General features: G+C 43.3%; 1 protein-coding gene across 1 annotated transcript; it reads right to left on the bottom strand.

Annotated features, from left to right (window-relative positions):
• Nucleotides 1-682: 682 nt before the first annotated feature.
• LOC146342539 (vomeronasal type-2 receptor 26-like) lies at nucleotides 683-19,444 on the bottom strand. Its single transcript, XM_084808584.1, has 4 exons — nucleotides 19,289-19,444; nucleotides 12,881-13,735; nucleotides 1,655-1,781; nucleotides 683-1,581 (listed from the first exon to the last, which is right to left on the bottom strand). Exons 1-4 carry the CDS (start codon nucleotides 19,322-19,324, stop codon nucleotides 683-685), a joined length of 1,917 nt encoding a protein of 638 aa, XP_084664710.1. The 5' UTR covers nucleotides 19,325-19,444.
• Nucleotides 19,445-19,869: the final 425 nt, after the last annotated feature.

Genomic DNA, 19,869 nt, shown 5'->3' with positions numbered 1-19,869 from the left:
AGGCTATGTAAATACTTATGCAGCCTATCACGGCTTCCACAGGGACGCAAATGGCATCCCTGCGTTAGCCGTGATAGGCTACATAAGTATTTACGTAGCCTATCACGGCTATAGTGATGAAGCAAATGGTGGCCGCGGATGCAGCCACCATTTGCAAGTCAGCACGAACGGCAGCAGGTAGGTGTCCTATTTTGCATGCCTTTTGTGGGGCGGAGGGTGGGAAGGCTTCATTCCACTACGGATTTCGGGTCCGTGGTGGAATTCTCTGACATCCCTAGTTGCACTCATGTCCTGCTTGAGGGTTCCTGGTCAACAGCTGGTTGGCCACTGTCTGAACAGAATGTTGGACTAGATGGACCCTTGGTCTGGTCGAGCATGGCTCTTCTTATGTTCTTAATATAGATTTGTCACAGCAATTGTATTCTGTTTAGAAATATGAGGAGAATGAAATATTAACACTATACATGAATTTAGATCCACTCATGACTTCAAACTATTTGCTACATTTATGTTCAAATAAAGGTACAATTTTGAAGTATAATGCAGGCTTATATCCAGGAAAAGTCAGATATGAAGAAGTCCCAGTGGGACTATCAGACAAATTGTCTCAGTTAAGTTACCACCCAATCCTGACAGCAATAACTAACTTCAGCTGTATCAAGATTATACATGTTTATAATATTTAATGTGTTCTTCTTAGCTGCTCTTTCCTGTTCAGTTCCGGCCTCAGTACAATGATATAGCATTTCAGAGAAAAAATGCAACCCAGTAAGCCTGCACTGGAGGCTAAGATGGAGAAGACCTCCACAGCCACCATGTATTTCCCCTTGGTACTCAGGTAGGTTGGAACGAAGGATAACCAAACACTGCAAAAGACCAACATACTGAAGGTGATAAACTTGGCTTCATTGAAACTGTCTGGCAATTTCCTGGCTAGGAAAGCTACAGTTAAACTGACAATAGCCAAGAAGCCCAGAAAGCCCAAGACACAATAGAACATGTTGACGGACCCTTCATTACATTCCAATACCATTTGCTTTGTCATGGAGTGCATGTCCAAATCTGGATATGGATGAGAGGTTGCCAGCCACAAAGTACAAATAGTGGCTTGAATGAAGAAGCAGGAAAGGACTATGAAGGTTGCCAATCTTTTCCCTACCCATTTCCTCATCCTAGTTCCAGGCTTGGTGGCCATGAAAGCCACAATAACAATGATGGTTTTGGCCAACACACAAGAAACTGCCACTGAGAAGATGATGCCAAAAGCTGTTTGTCGAAGGAGGCATGTAACTTCCTCAGGTTGCCCGATAAATAGAAAAGTACAGAGGAAGCAGAGCAGGAGGGAGATCAGAAGACTGTAGGTGAGGTTCCGGTTGTTGGCTTTGACCATAGGAGTATTCTTGTGCTTCATGAAAACCCCAAGTACCAAAACTGTGATGAAAGAAAAGGAAAGAGCAAGAATGGCCAGACTGACTCCCAACGGTTCTTCATAAGAGAGGAAGCTTATTTCTTTTGGAATGCATAGATACTTCTCATGGTTTGGATACTGATCTTCTGGGCACTGAAAACAGTCATCCATGTCTGAAAAAAGAAAAAAGAAAAGGTTTGAAATATGGCAACTGCATCACAGCCAGTACTTTTGAATATGTCTTACCATTTTTGTTAGAAATCTTCCCTTCTGGACATGGAAGGCAATCATAGCAGCAAAACGGTTTCCCTTCCTTTTTGGCTTTTCTATAACCCACAATGCAATTGTCATTACAAACAGAGAGGGGCTGCACCTGTACATACATGAAAAATGTGAATGCTTCAAATCAAGATTCCAAAAATATGTTTTCTTAGTATCTTAGTTTTTATTATACAATTAAGTTGTGGTTTGATGGGCAGGTATAACAGGGTTATTTCTTGACAGTGCTGTATATTCAACCTCCATCATCATTTATTAGGGATGGTGATGGAGTCTGGTTGGGGGCTTGAGCTTGGTGGATTACCACCAGCTCGCCCCCCTGGACTGGAGTCTGCAGACTGCCACACTTGCCTGACTTAGCACACATTGAGTTGGGCAAGCACGGCAGGTCTCATTGCTCTGCCAAGCCCCCATTCTGTGTAAAATGGCAGGTCAGCCTTTTCTGTAAAGGCCGAATTTTATGCAAATGGCAGTTGTAAAGAGACCAATTTATTCAGCTTTACAGCTGTAAATGGTAAATGGTAAAATTGGCCTTTATGGAAAAGGCTGAGCCACCATTTTGCGCAGAATACAGGCTTGGCAGAGGAGTGAGACACCACACGCCACACACCGGGCACCCGCCCAGTGGCTCACTGCAGATGGCGAGCAGGGTTGAGCATCCAGTGGGCATCCGGAGAGCAGTGCCCAGCACAGAATGGGGAGAGTTCACACATCCTTATTATCTATTGCAATATTGAAAATGCTGACAATGTGGGAATACTTTGCCTTCATCTGAAGGCATATTCTTTATATTGTTTCTGGTATGTTTTACATTTTACTCTTCATTTCTACTAAGCCTTTCACTGTGACAATTGTTAAAGCTACATGTATGAAGAGAGTTCTATATGTTGAAGTGGCAGGAGTGGGCTGCCTAACTTCCTCAACCCCCAGTTTTTTGCAGGCTCTGTTTGGAATGTGAAAATATGGGTAAACCTGTGCTGCTGTTGAAAGTCCCTGACACATAGAGGATCTTTATTCCAGGAGTAGCTGATCCACCACCACCCTTTTTGGATTGGGAAATGTACGTAGGTGGTGTTGATTAGTTTTTTGTATATAGAGTGTGATTCATGATAAACATGCAAATTCTTTGATGCAGTAAAAAGGAAGTGTGCTTTGTCTGTGCATATTATACATCTCCACAAGGGCCTGTCTTAAATTTTTGATATAAATGGATATCTAATACATATGTAAAAACTAGTTGACATCAAAGATAGCATTTTATCCATCTTAAAAGGAATTTCAGATACATGTTGCCAAACTCCTTTTGGTTTAAAGGGAGCGAGGCATGAGAACAACTTTCCTTTGTTATATTAGGCATTTAATGTATTGGGACTCTTCCAAGAGGAATCTGAAAACATATGATAAGAGTAGGGGTGCACGAAAGTCACTTACCTGGTCTTGTAGCTTGCTTCGCGGTGGGGGGGAGGCGCTTCGCTGCTCCCCCCGAAGTTCAGGCAGGGGGGGAGGCTTCCCTCCTCGCCCGGCCGAAATTCAGGCTGGGGGGGAGGCTTCCCGCCTCGCCCGGCCGAAATTCAGGCCAGGGAGAAGCGCCCCGTCTCCCTGGCCGCGAACTTCAAAAGAAAAAAAAAACGCCCCTGTGATAGGCTACGTAACGATTAACGTAGCCTATCATGGCTAGATCTGCAAAGTCAGCCGTGATAGGCTACGTTAATCGTCACGTAGCCTATCACGGGTGACTTTGGAAAAAAAAAAAAGCGCGTACTCAAATGGCGGCCCCCATAGGGAGCCGCCATTCACATTCCTTATTTGGTCCCTGTAGTCTACGTAAAGATTTACGTAGACTACGGTGAAAATAAGGGCAACACTATTTGTGTTGTCCTTATTTTTGCCGTAGTCTACGTAAATCTTTACGTAGACTACAGGGACCAAATAAGGAACGCGAATGGCGACTCCCTATGGGGGCCGCCATTAGCCGTACGCGCTTTTTTTTTTTTTTTTTTAAGTCACCCATGATAGTCTACATGACGATTAACGTAGCCTATCACGGCTGACTTTGCAAATCTAGCCATGATAGGCTACGTTAATCGTTACGTAGCCTATCACAGGGGTGTTTTGTTTTTTTTTACTTTGCTTGTAATGGTGGTGGCGGCAGCCGGTCGAAAGACCGGCTGCCGCCCCTGACGAAGACCTGCCGAACTGCCACCGGGACCCGCTGCCAGGAGGGACATTCGTGAAAGGTAAGTCCCATCCCAGGGGGGGGGGGCAGAGAAGTTCTCCCCGAACAACCTTCGGAGGACCGAATGCATTGGCGCTTGGCCCCCCGAAGTTTCGGGGAGAAATTCTCTCCCATCCCTAGATAAGAGGCCCTGTAACAAGCACACTTGAGACAAATAGTAAAACATGTTAGTCAGCTCTGGCCTATATAATACAAATCAGAAGATCTGTTTTTCAAAGGTACTGAGCACCACTATCTCCCATTGACTTCAGCCCCTCTCAACTTTTAAAAATCTAACCCTGTTTCTGTAACAAAAGTGGATATAACATATGGGTGATAGGTTTAGATATGCTGGAAATTAATTTTAATGTTATTTGTGCAGGGCTATCTTGTTAGCATATGCATTTTTGTCTATGGGTAGTAATTCAGCAAGGCCTTTTCTCAGACACCCAACACTCATGCATAGAATGCAGACTTCCTGTTATCTGTGGTCCCAGCTTGCATTGCAGAATATACACATAGAGGGGAATGCACAAAGACATCCACTGCTCAGACATCCAAACTCAACTAGTTCGAGATTGGGGGACACAGCCAGGCAGCCACATGCTATCATAGCAAGGCCAACATCATGTTCCCACTGCCCTTTCAACACAAGAAGCCCCCATCATGCATATAATGCATACAGTGGCCTCATGACTGAGCTAACTCAGTGCTTGAAGAGTGAACCACTTCTGAAACATTGTGGAATACACTTGACACCCCCCTCCCCCAAAAGATTTTACCTGGTTGAACTCAGGAGGCCATATGATGGAATCTTCATCAATAGTGACAACTTTTTCAGAGGGAGCTTTTGGATCTGTCTTTCCAATTCTGGCTCTATGAAAGGACTGGTTTGAGAACGTCACCCAATTGATGATATCAAATCCTGCTACTAATTCCCCATTTTGATTGAAAGAAATTGTTTCTCCAGCAGCATTGTTAAATGAGACACTTGTCAGAAACTGATGGAGCTAAATTGGAAAATAAGGAAAGAATAATGATTTACTCAGGCAAATATACAATAGGGTGATTATAATAAGAGATCTGTGTCAGAACCTGATTTCCTGGAGCCAAGGCAAAAATCACACTAAGACCTTTTATTGCAGTACTTTCTGTAATTAGCTATGAGCTTTTGTAGTCCCAATAATGATCCAGTTAATGGATTACATCCTAGTTCCCTGACAAGAATCAGTTCATGAACATGATAACAAAAGACCCAGACTGCCCTGGGTTCAAGCACATAGAATAAATCCAAATACGTTCACAGTTCTAGTGAAACCAGGAAGCTTCTTTCCAGCTTACCAATATGTTGCTTCCAGCAGAGTATACTTCTGGTTTGTTGTTGTTGTTGTTGTTCAGTCGTTCAGTCGTGTCCGACTCTTCGTGACCCCATGGACCATAGCACGCCAGGCCTTCCTGTCCTGCGCTCTCTCCCGGAGCGTGCTCAAGTTCATATTCATTGCATCCGTGATGCTATCTAGCCATCTCATCCTCTGCCGTCCCCTTCTCCTTTTGCCTTCAGTCTTTCCCAGCATCAAGGTCTTTTCCAGGGAGTTTTCTCTTCGCATTAGGTGGCCAAAATATTGGAGCTTCAGCTTCAGTATCTGTCCTTCCAATGAGCACTCAGGGTTGATTTCCTTTAGGATGGACTGATTTGACCTCCTTGCAGTCCAGGGCACTCGTAAGAGTCTTCTCCAGCACCACAGTTCGAAAGCATCAATTCTTCGGCGCTCAGCCTTCCTTATAGTCCAGCTCTCACAGCCATACATTACTACTGGGAAAACCATAGCTTTGATTAGACGGACCTTTGTCGGCAAGGTGATGTCTCTGCTTCTTACTATGCTGTCTAGGTTGGCCATAGCTTTCCTCCCAAGGAGCAAGCGTCTTTTAATTTCATGGCTACAGTCACCGTCTGCGGTGATCTTGGAGCCCAAGAAAGTAAAATCTGTCACTGCTTCCATTTCTTCCCCTTCTATATGCCAGGAGGTGATAGGGCCAGATGACATGATCTTCGTTTTTTTAATGTTGAGTTTCAAACCAGCTTTTGCACTCTCCTCTTTCACCCTCAACAAGAGGCTCTTGAGATCCTCTTCGCTTTCTGCCATTAGGGTGGTATCGTCTGCATATCGGAGGTTGTTGATAATTCTCCCGGCAATCTTAATTCCGACCTCTGATTCATCCAACCCGGCATTTCTCATGATGTACTCTGCATATAAGTTAAATAAGCAGGGTGACAATATGCAGCCTTGTCGTACTCCTTTCCCAATTTTGAACCAATCGGTTGTTCCATCTCTGGTTCTTACTGTTGCTTCTTGATCCTCGTACAGGTTTCTCAGGAGACAGGTAAGGTGGTCTGGTACTCCCATCTCTTTAAGAATTTGCCACAGTTTGTTGTGATCCACACAATCAAAGGCTTTAGCGTAGTCAATGAAGCAGAAATAGACGTTTTTCTGGAATTCTCTTGCTTTCTCCATGATGCAGCGAATGTTGGCGATTTGATCTCTAGTTCCTCTGCCTCTTCTAAACCCAGCTTGTACTTCTGGTAGTTCTCGGTTCGCATACTGCTGAAGCCTAGCTTGTAGGATTTTGAGCATCACCTTGCTGGCATGTGAAATGAGTGCAATTGTGCGGTAGTTTGAACACTCTTTGGCGTTGCCCTTCTTTGGAATTGGAATGTAAACTGACCTTTTCCAGTCTTGTGGCCACTGTTGAGTGTTCCAGATTTGTTGGCATATTGAATGCAGCACTTTAACAGCATCATCTTTTAGGATTTTAAATAGCTCATCTGGAATACTGTCATCTCCGCTAGCTTTGTTGTTACTAATGCTTCCTAAGGCCCACTTGACTTCACTCTCTAGGATGTCCGGCTCAAGTTCAGTGACTGCACTATCATGGCTATCAGGGACATTCAGATCTTTCCTGTATAGTTCTTCTGTGTATTCTTGCCACCTCTTCTTAATCTCATCTGCTTCTGTTAGGTCCCTGCCTTCTTTGTCCTTTATCATGCCCATCTTTGCACAAAACGTTCCCTTGAGATCTCCAATTTTCTTGAAGAGATCTCTAGTCTTTCCCATTCTGTTGTTTTCCTCAATTTCTTTGCATTGTTCATTTAAGAAGGCCTCCTTGTCTCTCCTTGCTATTCTCTGGAACTCTGCATTCAGTTGGGTATATCTTCCCCTTTCTCCCTTGCTTTTCGCTTCCCTTCTTTCCTCAGCTACTTGTAAAGCCTCATCAGACAGCCACTTGGCTTTCTTGCATTTCTTTTTCTTTGGGATGGATTTCGTTGCTGCCTCCTGAACAATGTTACGGACCTCCGTCCATAGTTCCTCAGGCACTCTGTCTATCAGGTCTAATCCCTGAAATCTATTCCTCACCTCCACTGTATATTCATCAGGGATATGATACTTCTGGTTACACTGGTTTAAATACAGGGGATTGGGTGCTAAAGGTCATTATTGCACATTCAATCCTGGCAGCTAAAACATGCTCTCAGATGGTTGCTGCACCTCACTGGATGCCACTGAACCACCCTCTTTAGTTGATGGCACACCAAAAGTGACACCCCTGAAACTCCCTCTCCTGCAGAGATCTTCTCTAGCTGCCTTGTTCCCATGGAAGATGTCCCTGGTTGAGAAACAGGGGCCTCTAGCAAGGTCAGATCTCCAGACTGTGGAAGGTAGGCCATATCAGTGTCCTGAGACTCATCCCCTCTGGACTCATTAGCCAATCAGAGGCCTGGTAGAACTGACTTCTCAGTTATTTATTCATTCATTCATTCATTCATTCATTTCATTTCTATACCACCCAATAGCCAAAGCTCTCTGGGCGGTTCACAAAAATTAAAACCAAACAGCACACAATAAAACAATTTAAAATATATAGAACATTAAAACCATAATATAACAATACAACCACAATAAAACCTAGCAGCAGTGCAGGAGTTTAAAATACAGATTTAAAACAGCAAAGCCAAAAGTCTAGAAAGCTAAAATGCTAAAATGCCTGGGAAAATAAAAAGGTCTTCACCTGGCGCCGAAAGGAATACAATGTAGGCGCCAGGCGAACCTCACTAGGGAGCTCATTCCAGAGCCAGGGTGCCACAGCAGAAAAAGCCCTCCTCCTAGTAGCCACCCACCTCACTTCCTTTGGTGGGGTCTCATGGAGAAGGGCTGCTGACGATGATCTTAAGATCTGGGCAGGCACATATGGGAGGAGGTGATCCTTCAGATAACCTGGCGCAAGCCGTTCAGGGCTTTAAATGTTAATACCAGCACTTTGAATCGGGCCCAGAAATAGACTGTCAGCCAGTACAGCTGAAAAAGTACTGGCATAATATGAGCTCTCAGGCCAGTCCCTGTTAACAATCTTGCTGCCCTATTTTGGACCAGCTGAAGTTTCCGGACCATTTTCAAAGGCAGCCCCATGTATAACACATTGCAGTAATCCAGAGTCCAGACGAGAAGTTATCAGAGCATGGATAACTTAGCTAGGCTATCTGTCCAGATAAGGGCGTAGTTGGTATACCAGCCTAAGCTGATAAAAAGTGCTCCTTGCCACCGAGTTCACCTGTGCCTGAAGTGGCAGTTCTGGATCCAAGAGCACCCCCAAACTATGAATAATCATCCTTTAGGGGGAGCGCAACCCCCTCCAGAACAGGTTGAATATCACCTAGCCGGTTAGACGAACCACCCATTAACTGTACCTCCATCTTGTCTGGATTGAGTTTCAGTTTATTCTTGGCCCTCATCCAGTCCATTACCATGCCCAGGCACTGATTCAGAACAGACACTGCCTCACCTGGTTTTGATGAGAAAGAGAGGTAGAGCTGGGTGTCATCCGCATATTGATGGCACCTCAGCCCACACCTCCAGATAACCTCCCCCAGCGGTTTCATATAGATGTCAAACAGAATAGGGGATAAAATAGAGCCCTGTGGAACCCCATGGCACAATTGCCATAGCACAGAGCAATAATCCCCCAGCACCACCTTCTGGAATCGGCCATCCAAGTAGGAGCTGGAGCTGTCCTACAACCACCCACTCAAGCACCTTGCCCAGGAAGGGGATGTTGGCCACTGGTCTATAATTGTTAACATCCTCTGGGTCCAGGTTCAGCTTTTTCAGGAGTGGTCTAATTACCGCCTCTTTTAAAGCAGCAGGCACCACTCCCTCTCTCAAGGAGGAATTTACAGCCTCCTGGACCCAGCCAGACATCCCCTCCTTGTTTGATTTAATAAGCCATGAAGGGCAAGGGTCAAGCACACAAGTGGTCGATCAGACTTGGCCAAGCACCTTGTCTGCATCCTCAGGCTTCAGTAACTGAAACTCATCCAATAAACCTGGACCAGACGGTGCTCTGAACACCTCTACCAATGGAACTGCATTAATCGTGGTGTCCAATTCATGACAAATCTAAGCAACTTTATCTTCCAAGTGCATTGCAAACCTATCACAGCGTGCCACCGAGGGTTCCACCATCTCTCTCCCTGGCCCAGAATGTAACAGGCTGTGAGCCATGTGGAAAAGCTCTGCTGGATGACCCTGAGAAAATGCAATGCTGGTGGAAAAGAACTGCCTCTTTGCCACCCTCACCACCACAGAGTAGACTTGATAGTGGGCTCTTACCTGTGTTCGGTCAGACTCAGCACGAGTTTTCCTCCTCCTCTGTTCTAGCTGTCTCCTCTCTTGCTTCATTGCCCTCAGCTCAGCTGTATACCAAGGAGCTGGCCGGGCTCTGCTCAGCAGGACAGGGCACTTGGGCGCGATCGTGTCAACCGCCTGAGTCATCTCTGCATTCCACAGAGCGACCTGGACTTCGAGAGGAGCACTAGTCATACCAGCAGGAAAATCCCCCAGAGCCCTCTGGAATCCATCGGAATCCATTAATCTCCGGGGGCAGACCATTTTAATAGGTCCCCCACCCTTGCATTGAGGGAAGGCTGCCAGGAGTCTAAACCTCAGCAGGAAGTGATCTGACCATGACAAAGGGACAGATGTTAATTCCTCCACTTTCAGATCACCATCCTCCTGCCCAGTCGAGAAAACCAGATCAAGCATGTGTCCTTTTATATGTATTGGGCCAATGACATGTTGGGGTGAGTTAATTCCCCTGTGCCCACCCCACTGTGCCACTCATCAGACTCCCATCCCCCTGTGTGCCCAACCCCAGTGGGCACTGGACCATCCACAGGCACCCAGAAAGAGCTCAAGGCATCCCACTTGTCCACGAGCCACCATTTTGCATAAAATCACTGGTAAGCATTTTAAGAAAATTACCATTTTGTGTAAATAGCATGATTCACACAAAATTGCAGATGTAAATGGTCTAATTAGACCATTTATGCTTGCAATTTTGCATAAATGGCACGATCTATGGCCACCATTTTCCACAAAATGGCAATTTTCATAAAAGGCTTACCCACAATTTTACATAAAATAGTTGTTCGTGGACAAGTGGGATGCCGCAAGTTTGCCCAATCCAGCATACACCAAGTCGGGCAAGCTCAAGGGGCCACGAGCTGGTGTCCAGGGGGTCGAGATGGTAAAAACCTGCTGGGCTTGAGCTCCAAACCGATTCCTCCAACATCCCTATTCTCAACTGTCTGGCTTCCCATGGCAGGATCTGACTCAATAGCTTCCCCGTCTGACTCAGAATCAGTGTCACAGGGTGTAGCTTCCTCGGACTGGAACAAGGTCTCACAATCTGAGAGCTGGGCTTAAAGATACCTTTCAGAATTCTATATAATCTAGTAGTAATAGTAGTGGTAGTCATGGTATTTGCATTGGGTATAAGAACTTGAAAAGTTAGGCTTTGCAACAAAGATAATCATAACATTTAATATATATGTCACTTCATCATATAACACAAGCCAAAAGGCCATCCAACACCAACCTGGTTCAGCTCTTGATCAGCTATTCTATTAAAAAAATTCAGCATTTTAACAAATACTAGAAGTAGACTGTACTATGACTGTCAGGATTCCTTTTGCCACCACTGAGCTTCAAACACTGAATTGAACACAGACAAGAGGCTTCGGCCTACAGCTTTTAATCCATTACTTCAAAGGGCCATACAGATACAAATTCTCAGTGACACTCAGTCTACAAAGGAAATGCCTTCAGGGGGTTCAAAAGATAGCTATGAAAGTTGCCTGCCATTTGAAAGAAAGGCAGTCTCACTAGCCTAACTTAAGGGGTGGGGAGAGGTCTCTCTCTTGTGAGGCTTCTAAGTGCCGTTGTTCACGCTGGGCCAATCGGGCAGACCATCTAAGTTCCACTCCAGCCATCTGTCTCTTGGCTCTGCATCTGCACCTGGTGTCTATTAATTCAGACTCTCCAAAACCTGCCTCTCCCTGTTCATTATCTCTCCTGGGCGGGGGGGAGGTGAAGAGGGGCCATCTCCATCCAGCTGGACCTTTGAAACCTGAGGAGCCTGCCTAGCCATGTCTGGACTAGCCTGGGAAAGTACCTCCCCCAGGTCTGGCAGCTGCAGTTCATCTTCGGAATCTGAACTACTCTCCCAGTCTATGCACTCAGAAGCATTCGTGACACAGGCTTGCTTTCACTCAAATATGGCTGACAAAATGTGTCCAACTCTGACAGCTGGGTAAGTTTGCTTGCAGCCTTCACTGCATCACTGTAAGTGCTATTGCCACCTGTGCTATTGCCACTATAAGTGGTATTGCCACCTGTGCCAAATATGCCTACTCCCACCCCCTCTGCTGTGCGGAAGCACCCCATCAGGGGGATTCCACTCCCTCAGGGGGCTATGGGGGTGCACAATGGCAGGGGCCTTGCCTAGGGGTAGCATCAGGCTGTCAGGATGTAAAATGTAAAATGTTGAGGAAGAATAGCGTGTAAGCTGCTTGGGTTCCTTGAAAAAAGCTGGGATATAAATGTAAGAAGAAAATAAATAAAAAAATACATTTTAATCCTGCCTTTAAAAATATATATTAAAGAACAGAGGTTAAGACTGGAGAAACTCTCAGAGTTCTAGTTCTGGAGTTCTTGCATCAAAATATGTGTACAAAATGCATATACTAGGGAAATAATTTTAAAAAAACACACACATTATATTACGAAAATTGCTTGGAGAAAAAATGCCTGCTGGCAAATATGTATTTAAAATGCTTGCTTTAGGATAAAAATGTTCAAAAAATGCTTATAAAATTGAGAGTAGGAGGATCACGGGTTCCTTGAAAGAGGAAAAGGCAGAATATAAAGTTAATACTTAAGAGAGAAATCCTATTGCCCCTAGACATTTTCTGAGCGGCCATAGGATAGGGGGGTTCCCCCCTCCAGAGTCAGAGAGAGTGCTCCAACCTCAGAAGGGGGAGTCAGAGTTATGCCCTCTTCCCTGCTCCTTCACAGCCTGTACAGAAAGAACAGCTGGCCTCTAAGGTTGGACAATCAACCTTGGAGAAAGAGGAAAGAGGGTGTTCCAGTGCATGGGAAGGGGAGGAGACCAGAAACCAGGATACAAACTATCCTGAGTCTCTTCCAGCCTGCTCCTGTATCTCTCTGAAGCACCACTGCTAGATGGGCAAAAAAAGGCAGCGTAGTGAAAAATGCAACAATCAAAGGATGGAGAAGCAAAGATCGCCTCCACCACTCCTCCCATCCTGCTGGTTTCAGCCTAGCAGGGCATCGGTTACATGGAAGCTTCTGAGTTTTGAGGCTTCCATCTCACCAGGGTGCAAACCATAGGATTGTGCCCAAAATAAGTTTTAAAAAATCATGTGAATGCGTGTGTGTGTGTGTGTGTATATATATATACACACACACACATATATATATATATACACATACATACACACACAGAGAGAGAGAGAGAGAGAGAGTTTAAGATTGGAGAAATTACAGATGAACAGAATTTAAGATTAGAAAAATGAGAAACTGAGAGAAATGAAATGGACAGATGCATCCATCCCTAGATGTTACCTGCCATGGCTGTTGATTTAGAAGCTTCCACCTCCCTCCCTCCACCATTACTCTGTGCTTCAATGTAGATAAATGCATAGCATGCAAAGCTTGTGCCACAGCATAGACAGCATTGTAGATGTTGTAGCTGTGGCCAGTCATGGCTGTTTCAAAAACAGACCCAGGAAGGGTTTCCAGCTTCTCCTCCCCAGTGCAGGTATTTTCAAAATGACTATCTAAACTGGAGTTGGGTAACGAACAGTTAAATGCCTGTTCCCAGAAGTCACTGATGAAGCCATCTTCATTTTCTGAGGTAGGATTTGTGGACTGAATAAATTTTTGAAATCCAAGCATCTCCTTTGAGTGCATTGCAATGGATATAGAACCATGGAGGAAGTGTAAATCCCAACCTCTTTGAATGATATATGATGTGAAATCCATCTGGGCTGTCATCATCCAGACTTTTGTTTTTAGTGGTATATCAAAATATTCTGAAAATTTGAGTGTATTTCTCAGACTTAGCATGGAATGAGTTTCACCATGTAAGACCAATACATTGGCAGTGCTTTCCATGACAACTGTATAAGTTTCCTTCGTCTCCTCTATCACTTCAACAATGTCATCGTAAAAAGTCATTGTTGTGAATTTTCTTATGAAGTCAAAGCAGATTCCTCTCTGAAAAAATGTGGGAAGCACATTCTGTAGAAAACGCTTTCCACGGTCATCATCCAGATAAAGCACCCCAATCCATGTCCACTGGAAATGCAGCAATAAGTGGAGAATCCCCTCATATTGATGGGCTCCATTTGGGAACATCTGGTGGAAGAAAACCCCTTGGGCTTTGTCATTCATTGCTGGAGCAGAGCCATATGTGAGCTAAAGAAATTAACCAAAAAGAAGGATATGCATGTGTTTACTGATCCGCTTGCCAAATTAGGTTGTTTATCCATCAAATACATCCAATCTGATTTTCATCTGTATTTATGAACCCAAGAGGACTTTTCCACTTCTTTACATTTTTATGAGTGTCATGCAGTTTGAGACAGCAAGTCATTCCAGAAGACTTAATTCCAAGGAGGGAAATCTGCAGCACAGCTTCTACCAGAGGCAAAAACAGTAGGGGCTTTTTTTGGAGGGGGGGTTTGCATGTGTGGAGGGAATCCAAATGAACGGTATTCTCCTTCATCAAATACTCTATCTAATGTATTAATAATAGAATTTATAATCCACTCTGTATCAATAGATATCAGAGTGATGTACGACAAAAATACAAAACAAAATTATTATAAAAGCAGAAACATCAACAAAGTTGCTGGGATTTATTCAGTTTGTAAGGAGATGCTTGCCTTAAAATAATGTTCTTAATGCTGAAAAAAACAGGGTAAAACTGGTGCATGCCTAATCTCTGTTGGAAGGGTATTCCATTCAGTGGGAGCCAATGCACTAAAGTCCCAACTCCTGATGGATTCCAAGAGGATCTCCGACCCATGGGATACTACCAGTAGTGCTTCCTCAGCAGACCTCAGATTCTCAGGATATCTTTACACCAACCTAAAATCTTGCATTTAAAATGGGGCTTTCTGCTTCCATTTTAAATGCAGGATCACAATGACTCCCTTTTTCACCTGCTTCCTTTCCCCTTCCCCTTTCCCCCTCCTTCTCCCCATATCAGAGTCTTCCATTATCATTCATGGATCTTGCTCCTCTTCTTGCCGCTTTTCCTTTTTTCATGAAGGGAACTCAAGCAGAACACAAGGGGGTAATTTGATAGCTCATTATCTGCGATCTATTTAAAAAATGGAACAAAGGGCATTTAGTGCAGGAGACGCCTTGGAGGTTCATGCTGTCATGTAAAGAGCCCACAAACTTCCGTGAAGGAGCAATCTCAATCGCAGGATAAAAGCTCCATGTGAAGAGAGCCTCAGGCAGGATAATAAGGGAGAAGGTGTGTTCTCAAGTATCCTGGCGCCAAGTTGTTCAGCACTTTACTGATTAGTACCAGAACCTTAAATCTGGCCTGGTAGCAGATGGGCAGCCAGAGTAAAGCCTTCAGCAAAGCCATTTTGTGCATGTCTATGTGCAAAAAATGTGCACATAAACATGTATGTGGGTGGCTCAGCGAGCATGGGAGGGAGTCAAGCTGGGGCTTGGCGGGAGTGGTTGAAGGGCATGGCCAGTCCGCTGGAATCCAGGACTGAGATGGGCACCTGCGCCATCCCTTTGTGTGGTATTGTCCAAAGGACTGAACCAATCAACTATCTAGGCAAATGGTCTGTCTGTGCCAATTATCTGGACAGACGTGCAGTGTGGTTAAAATATCCAACTCCTAGTCCTTACAAGAACTCAACAATCTTATCCTCAAAGGGATGTTACATGAATGTTATCAGGGATGACAATACCTGGGAGTGCCTCTCCTGAGATGAACCTACCCATACACTATTTTTGTTGTTCAGTCATTAAGTCATGTCCATGACCCCATGACCCCATGGACCATAGCACGCCAGGTCTTCCTGTCCTGCGCTCTCTCCCGGAGCGTGCTCAAGTTCATATTCATCGCATCAGTGATGCTATCTAGCCATCTCATCCTCTGCCATCCCCTTCTCTTTTTGCCTTCAATCTTTCCCAGCGTCAGGGTCTTTTACAGTGACTTTTCTCTTCGCATTAGGTGGCCAAAATATTTGAGCTTCAGCTTCAGTATCTGTCCTTCCAATGAGCACTCAGGGTTGATTTCCTTTAGGATTGACTGATTTGATCTCCTTGTAGTCCAGGGGACTCATAAGAGTCTTGGCCAGCACCACAGTTCGAAGGCATCAATTCTTCAGCGCTCAGCCTTCCTTATAGTCCAGCTCTCACAGCCATATGTTGCTACTGGGAAAACCATAGCTTTGATTATATGAACCTTTGTCAGCAAGGTGATGTCTGTGCTTCTTACTATGCCGTCTAGGTTTGCCATAGCTTTCCTCCCAAGGAGCAAGCGTCTTTTAATTTCATGGCTACAGTCACCGTCTGCGGTGATCTTGGAGCCCAAGAAAATAAAATCTGTCACTGCTTCAATTTTCTTCCCCTTCTATATGCCAGGAAGTGATGGGGCCAGATGCCATGATCTTCGTTTTTTTAATGTTGAGTTTCAAACCAGCTTTGGCACTCTCCACTTTCACCCTCAACAAGAGGCTCTTGAGATCCTCTTCGCTTTCTGCCATTAGGGTGGTATCGTCTGCGTATCGGAGGTTGTTGATAATTCTCCCGGCAATCTTAATTCTGACCTGTGATTCTTCCAACCCGGGGTTTCTCATGATGTACTCTGCATATAAGTTAAATAAGCAGGGCGACAATATGCAGCCTTGTCGTACTGCTTTCCCAATTTTGAACCACTCGGTTGTTCCATGTCTGGTTCTTACTGTTGCTTCTTGACTCTCGTACAGGTTTCTCAGGAGACAGGTAAGGTGGTCTGGTACTCCCATCACTTTAAGAATTTGCCAGAGTTTGTTGTGATCCACACAATCAAAGGCTTTAGCGTAGTCAATGAAGCAGAAATAGATGTTTTCCTGGAATTCTCTTGCTTTCTCCATGATCCAGCGCATGTTGGCGATTTGACCCATACACTATGCTCAACATCCAAGGCCCTCCTCCAGCTGCCTACTCCGAGGGAAACTCAGAAGACAGCAACAAGGGTCCACCAATTACAGAATGATCTCCCCAGTGAGGCTGTCTGGCACCAATGGTGTTATCCTTTTGACACCAGGTTAAGACCTTTCTCTTCTCCCAGGCATTTTCCAGCATATGATAAATTTTAATCTATCCTGGTGTCAAGAATTAGAGATGGGTGGAATGCTGGTATAGAGTGGCACCAGAGAGCAGTTGAGCAATTGCATTCTATACTAGTTACAACTTCTGGAAGGAGATCCTATAGTAAGGCAAGGTATTACTAGAAATATGACAAAAAAGGAAGGTATTTTATTGGAACATATGGAACTTTTATCCAGGAAGCATTTATTGCGTGGTCATCATTCCTTACTCACAGTTGATTATAAGTTCTTTAGACAGCATTGCAACCCTCCAGTTTCACACGTGTGTGTGTTTTAAGAAAACTTTCCTGTTTTGTTTTGTTTTTCAGAGTAGGGGAAATAGAGTATTATATGTGAAAATGAAAGGGAATGGATTTTCCTACTTGAGTTATTCCAATATCCCACTATAGCACAGTGCCACCTATAAATTATGTAGGAAAAGCAGGAAATTAAAAAAAAAACCATTTGTGTAGAGCTTGCATCTCAGTTCTGCAATGAAACTGAAAGTCGATACAACAGATTAATAGCTTTGTGGAGAAAAGCTCATGGTTAATATAAAAACATTTGTCTCCCCAAAATTGTTCACATTGTATTGAAATAGATACAAATATGTCAAATGGGTTGAAAATAACATGGGAAGAAAATATTGGGTAACAATAGAGCAAAATATATAGAATAAAGTATTAATGACTCAATCAAAGAAAATGAAATCAATAATCAACATGAAGAATTCTTTCAAATTCCTAGATCGATAGTATATTATTACAGTGATGAGTTTGGCAAGGATAGAAAATACAAACAATCCTTGTTGGAGAAATGGCAACCAACAAGGTTTATATATTCATATGTGGTGGTCCTATTCTCTTGATGTGCTACAATTTTGAAATATGATATTCTCAGGAACAGGCAAATACTTAATAACTCCCTACGTCATGGCAGCTTTGCCTCTATTAACAATACATGAAGAACAAGATGCAAAAGTGACATCTAAGAAATTATTTGGGTTCATTATGATGTTGGCATGCATGGTAATAGCTAAAACTGGAAAACTGATGAACTTTTAACATTGAGGTCTTGGTACATGGAACTGTAGCAAATAGCTATGGCATAAAAATAATGTATCAACTGAAATTAGCTAAAAGCAAAGTTAAAATATCTGAGTGTTATACAATGTGGCATATTTTATTTCATATTCAAAATGGGGACATATGCAGCAACGTCTATCAAAGCCTTTCCTGACACTATGGAAAAGAAACTTCGGGCACAATCCTATGCATGTTTAGAGAGAAATAATCCCTACATCTCCATGCTGGCTGGGGAATGCTGAGAGTTGTGAGACTTCTTTGTCTAAACATGCATATGATTGCACATGAACTTAGTTTTCTATTAGGAATAACCTTAAAGAAAATCTCCAAGCAGCCTATGGATTCCACCTATATGTTTGTCTGTAAAGTAAAATGAGGGAAAAATGTTAAATATATCATCCTCTCTCGATAACTGGACTTAAACTTGATGCAATTCCTTTTTAATCTTTTTTCTTCCTCTTTTTTTTAAAAAAAACCTTGCCCATCCTTTACGTCCTTTTCTTTTATTTGGATTGGAGGGGGAGAGAGAGAAAGTAGGTGTGCGTATAGAATAGAACTGGGCCTAGCATCCTGTATGGGATTCAGAAGACTAGAAGCAAACATCACAGTGGGTCTGATGAGTTTTTTTCCCCCATTATTCAGACTTGTTATACTGTAAAGTTGCTGAAAATCATGGCCAGGGGTGCTTTAGGTTAATACACCAGGAATGCAAAACATTGGGCTGTAATTACTTCTAAATACTATTAATACATTTGAGATAGTTCACGGTGATGGAACACCACAATAAATTCATCAAAATCAACAAGTTGTTACTGTCATAGGCACCATAATACATCTCCTCCTGTAAAAACAATTTTTAATTGTTAAAAATTTTAGTTTTAATGATGACTTTGGAATTTTTCTTTGGAATTACTACATGCTGGATATGATGGCCAAAGTCATGATGGTGAGTCATGTGTATGAAGAATAAGCAGTCAGATAGATAGATAGATAAATAGACAGACAGACAGACAGACAGACAGACAGACAGATAGATGCTGCAATTCTGTACCCACTTATGGATCCAATGGGGTTTACTTCTCAGTAGAGATGAATAAAATTGAGCTATTTCACTATGAAACAAATACGAAAAAAATCCTGTATCCAAAATAACAGAATTATGTAAATTGTTCTTCATGATGAATAGGCTCCAATTATCAACAGCTGGAAACAAACCATTTCTCCTATGAACCAAGTTCATTAGCTTATCCATTTAAAAACAAAATAAGGATTGTTGATACAGATTCTTACATATGCATAAATATAAGTCCAAGTATCAAACATATAGTTGACATTCCAGTTAGACTTTTTTAAAAAAAGAAAGAAAGAAACAGCTTGATATTTTGCATAAAGGTTGGGGAGAAACAGAAATTCAGACCTTGGTTATCTGGATCTAATTGTGCAGTACCCTGGATCCTGTTTATATTTTCAGGACCAAGAACGTCAAAATACTCCCCCCACCCCCACCCCACATGTATTAAAAACTTGTTCAATGTCCATTCCCCATGCACATATCTTACCTGGGGAATTTTGTAGATGCTCAAGATGGTTGCCATGTGGAGACCAATCTCAGAATCAGGTCCTGCAAGTGCTGCTTTCAGATTATTTGGGTTGCCACATTTGTAATTTGGGCTTGATTTGTCCCATGTGGAGAGAAGCTCCACTGTGGCAAGATAAGTCCAGCTTGCACTGAAATAGCTATTATAGATGTGAAAGCCCAAAGTGACATTTGGTAAAATCAGAGGATTTCCATTTATCTCCTTTACCGCATATTCCAAGGCCAAGATGTGCTGGTAGTTCTGAGTCAGTACTCTAGAATAAAAGTTACATGCTGCATTACAGTGCATCTGCTCCAGAACTTATTTGCTACATTTCAATTCAATATGTATTTACAAACCACATCACACTGAACTAAATTGTATAGATAGTGACAGTCCAGGGTAGCATGAAGAAACTCTGGCATGCACACAACATGACTTTTGACATCTCCAAACAACAGCTCCACACCATTACCCTTGGGAACATACAGTTACAGACAGGTATGCATGCAAATTCAGAACCATCTCCAAAAAGTATTTCTGTTTTGATTTGGTCTTTGTTA

Source organism: Heloderma suspectum, chromosome 6 (assembly GCF_057233095.1).
Source record: "Heloderma suspectum isolate Gila_16-S chromosome 6, 16-S_ref, whole genome shotgun sequence".
In the NCBI taxonomy this organism is placed as follows: Eukaryota; Metazoa; Chordata; class Lepidosauria; order Squamata; family Helodermatidae; genus Heloderma; species Heloderma suspectum.
The sequence above is the reverse complement of the archived record's forward strand: the minus strand, read 5'-3'. Positions and strand labels throughout refer to the sequence as shown.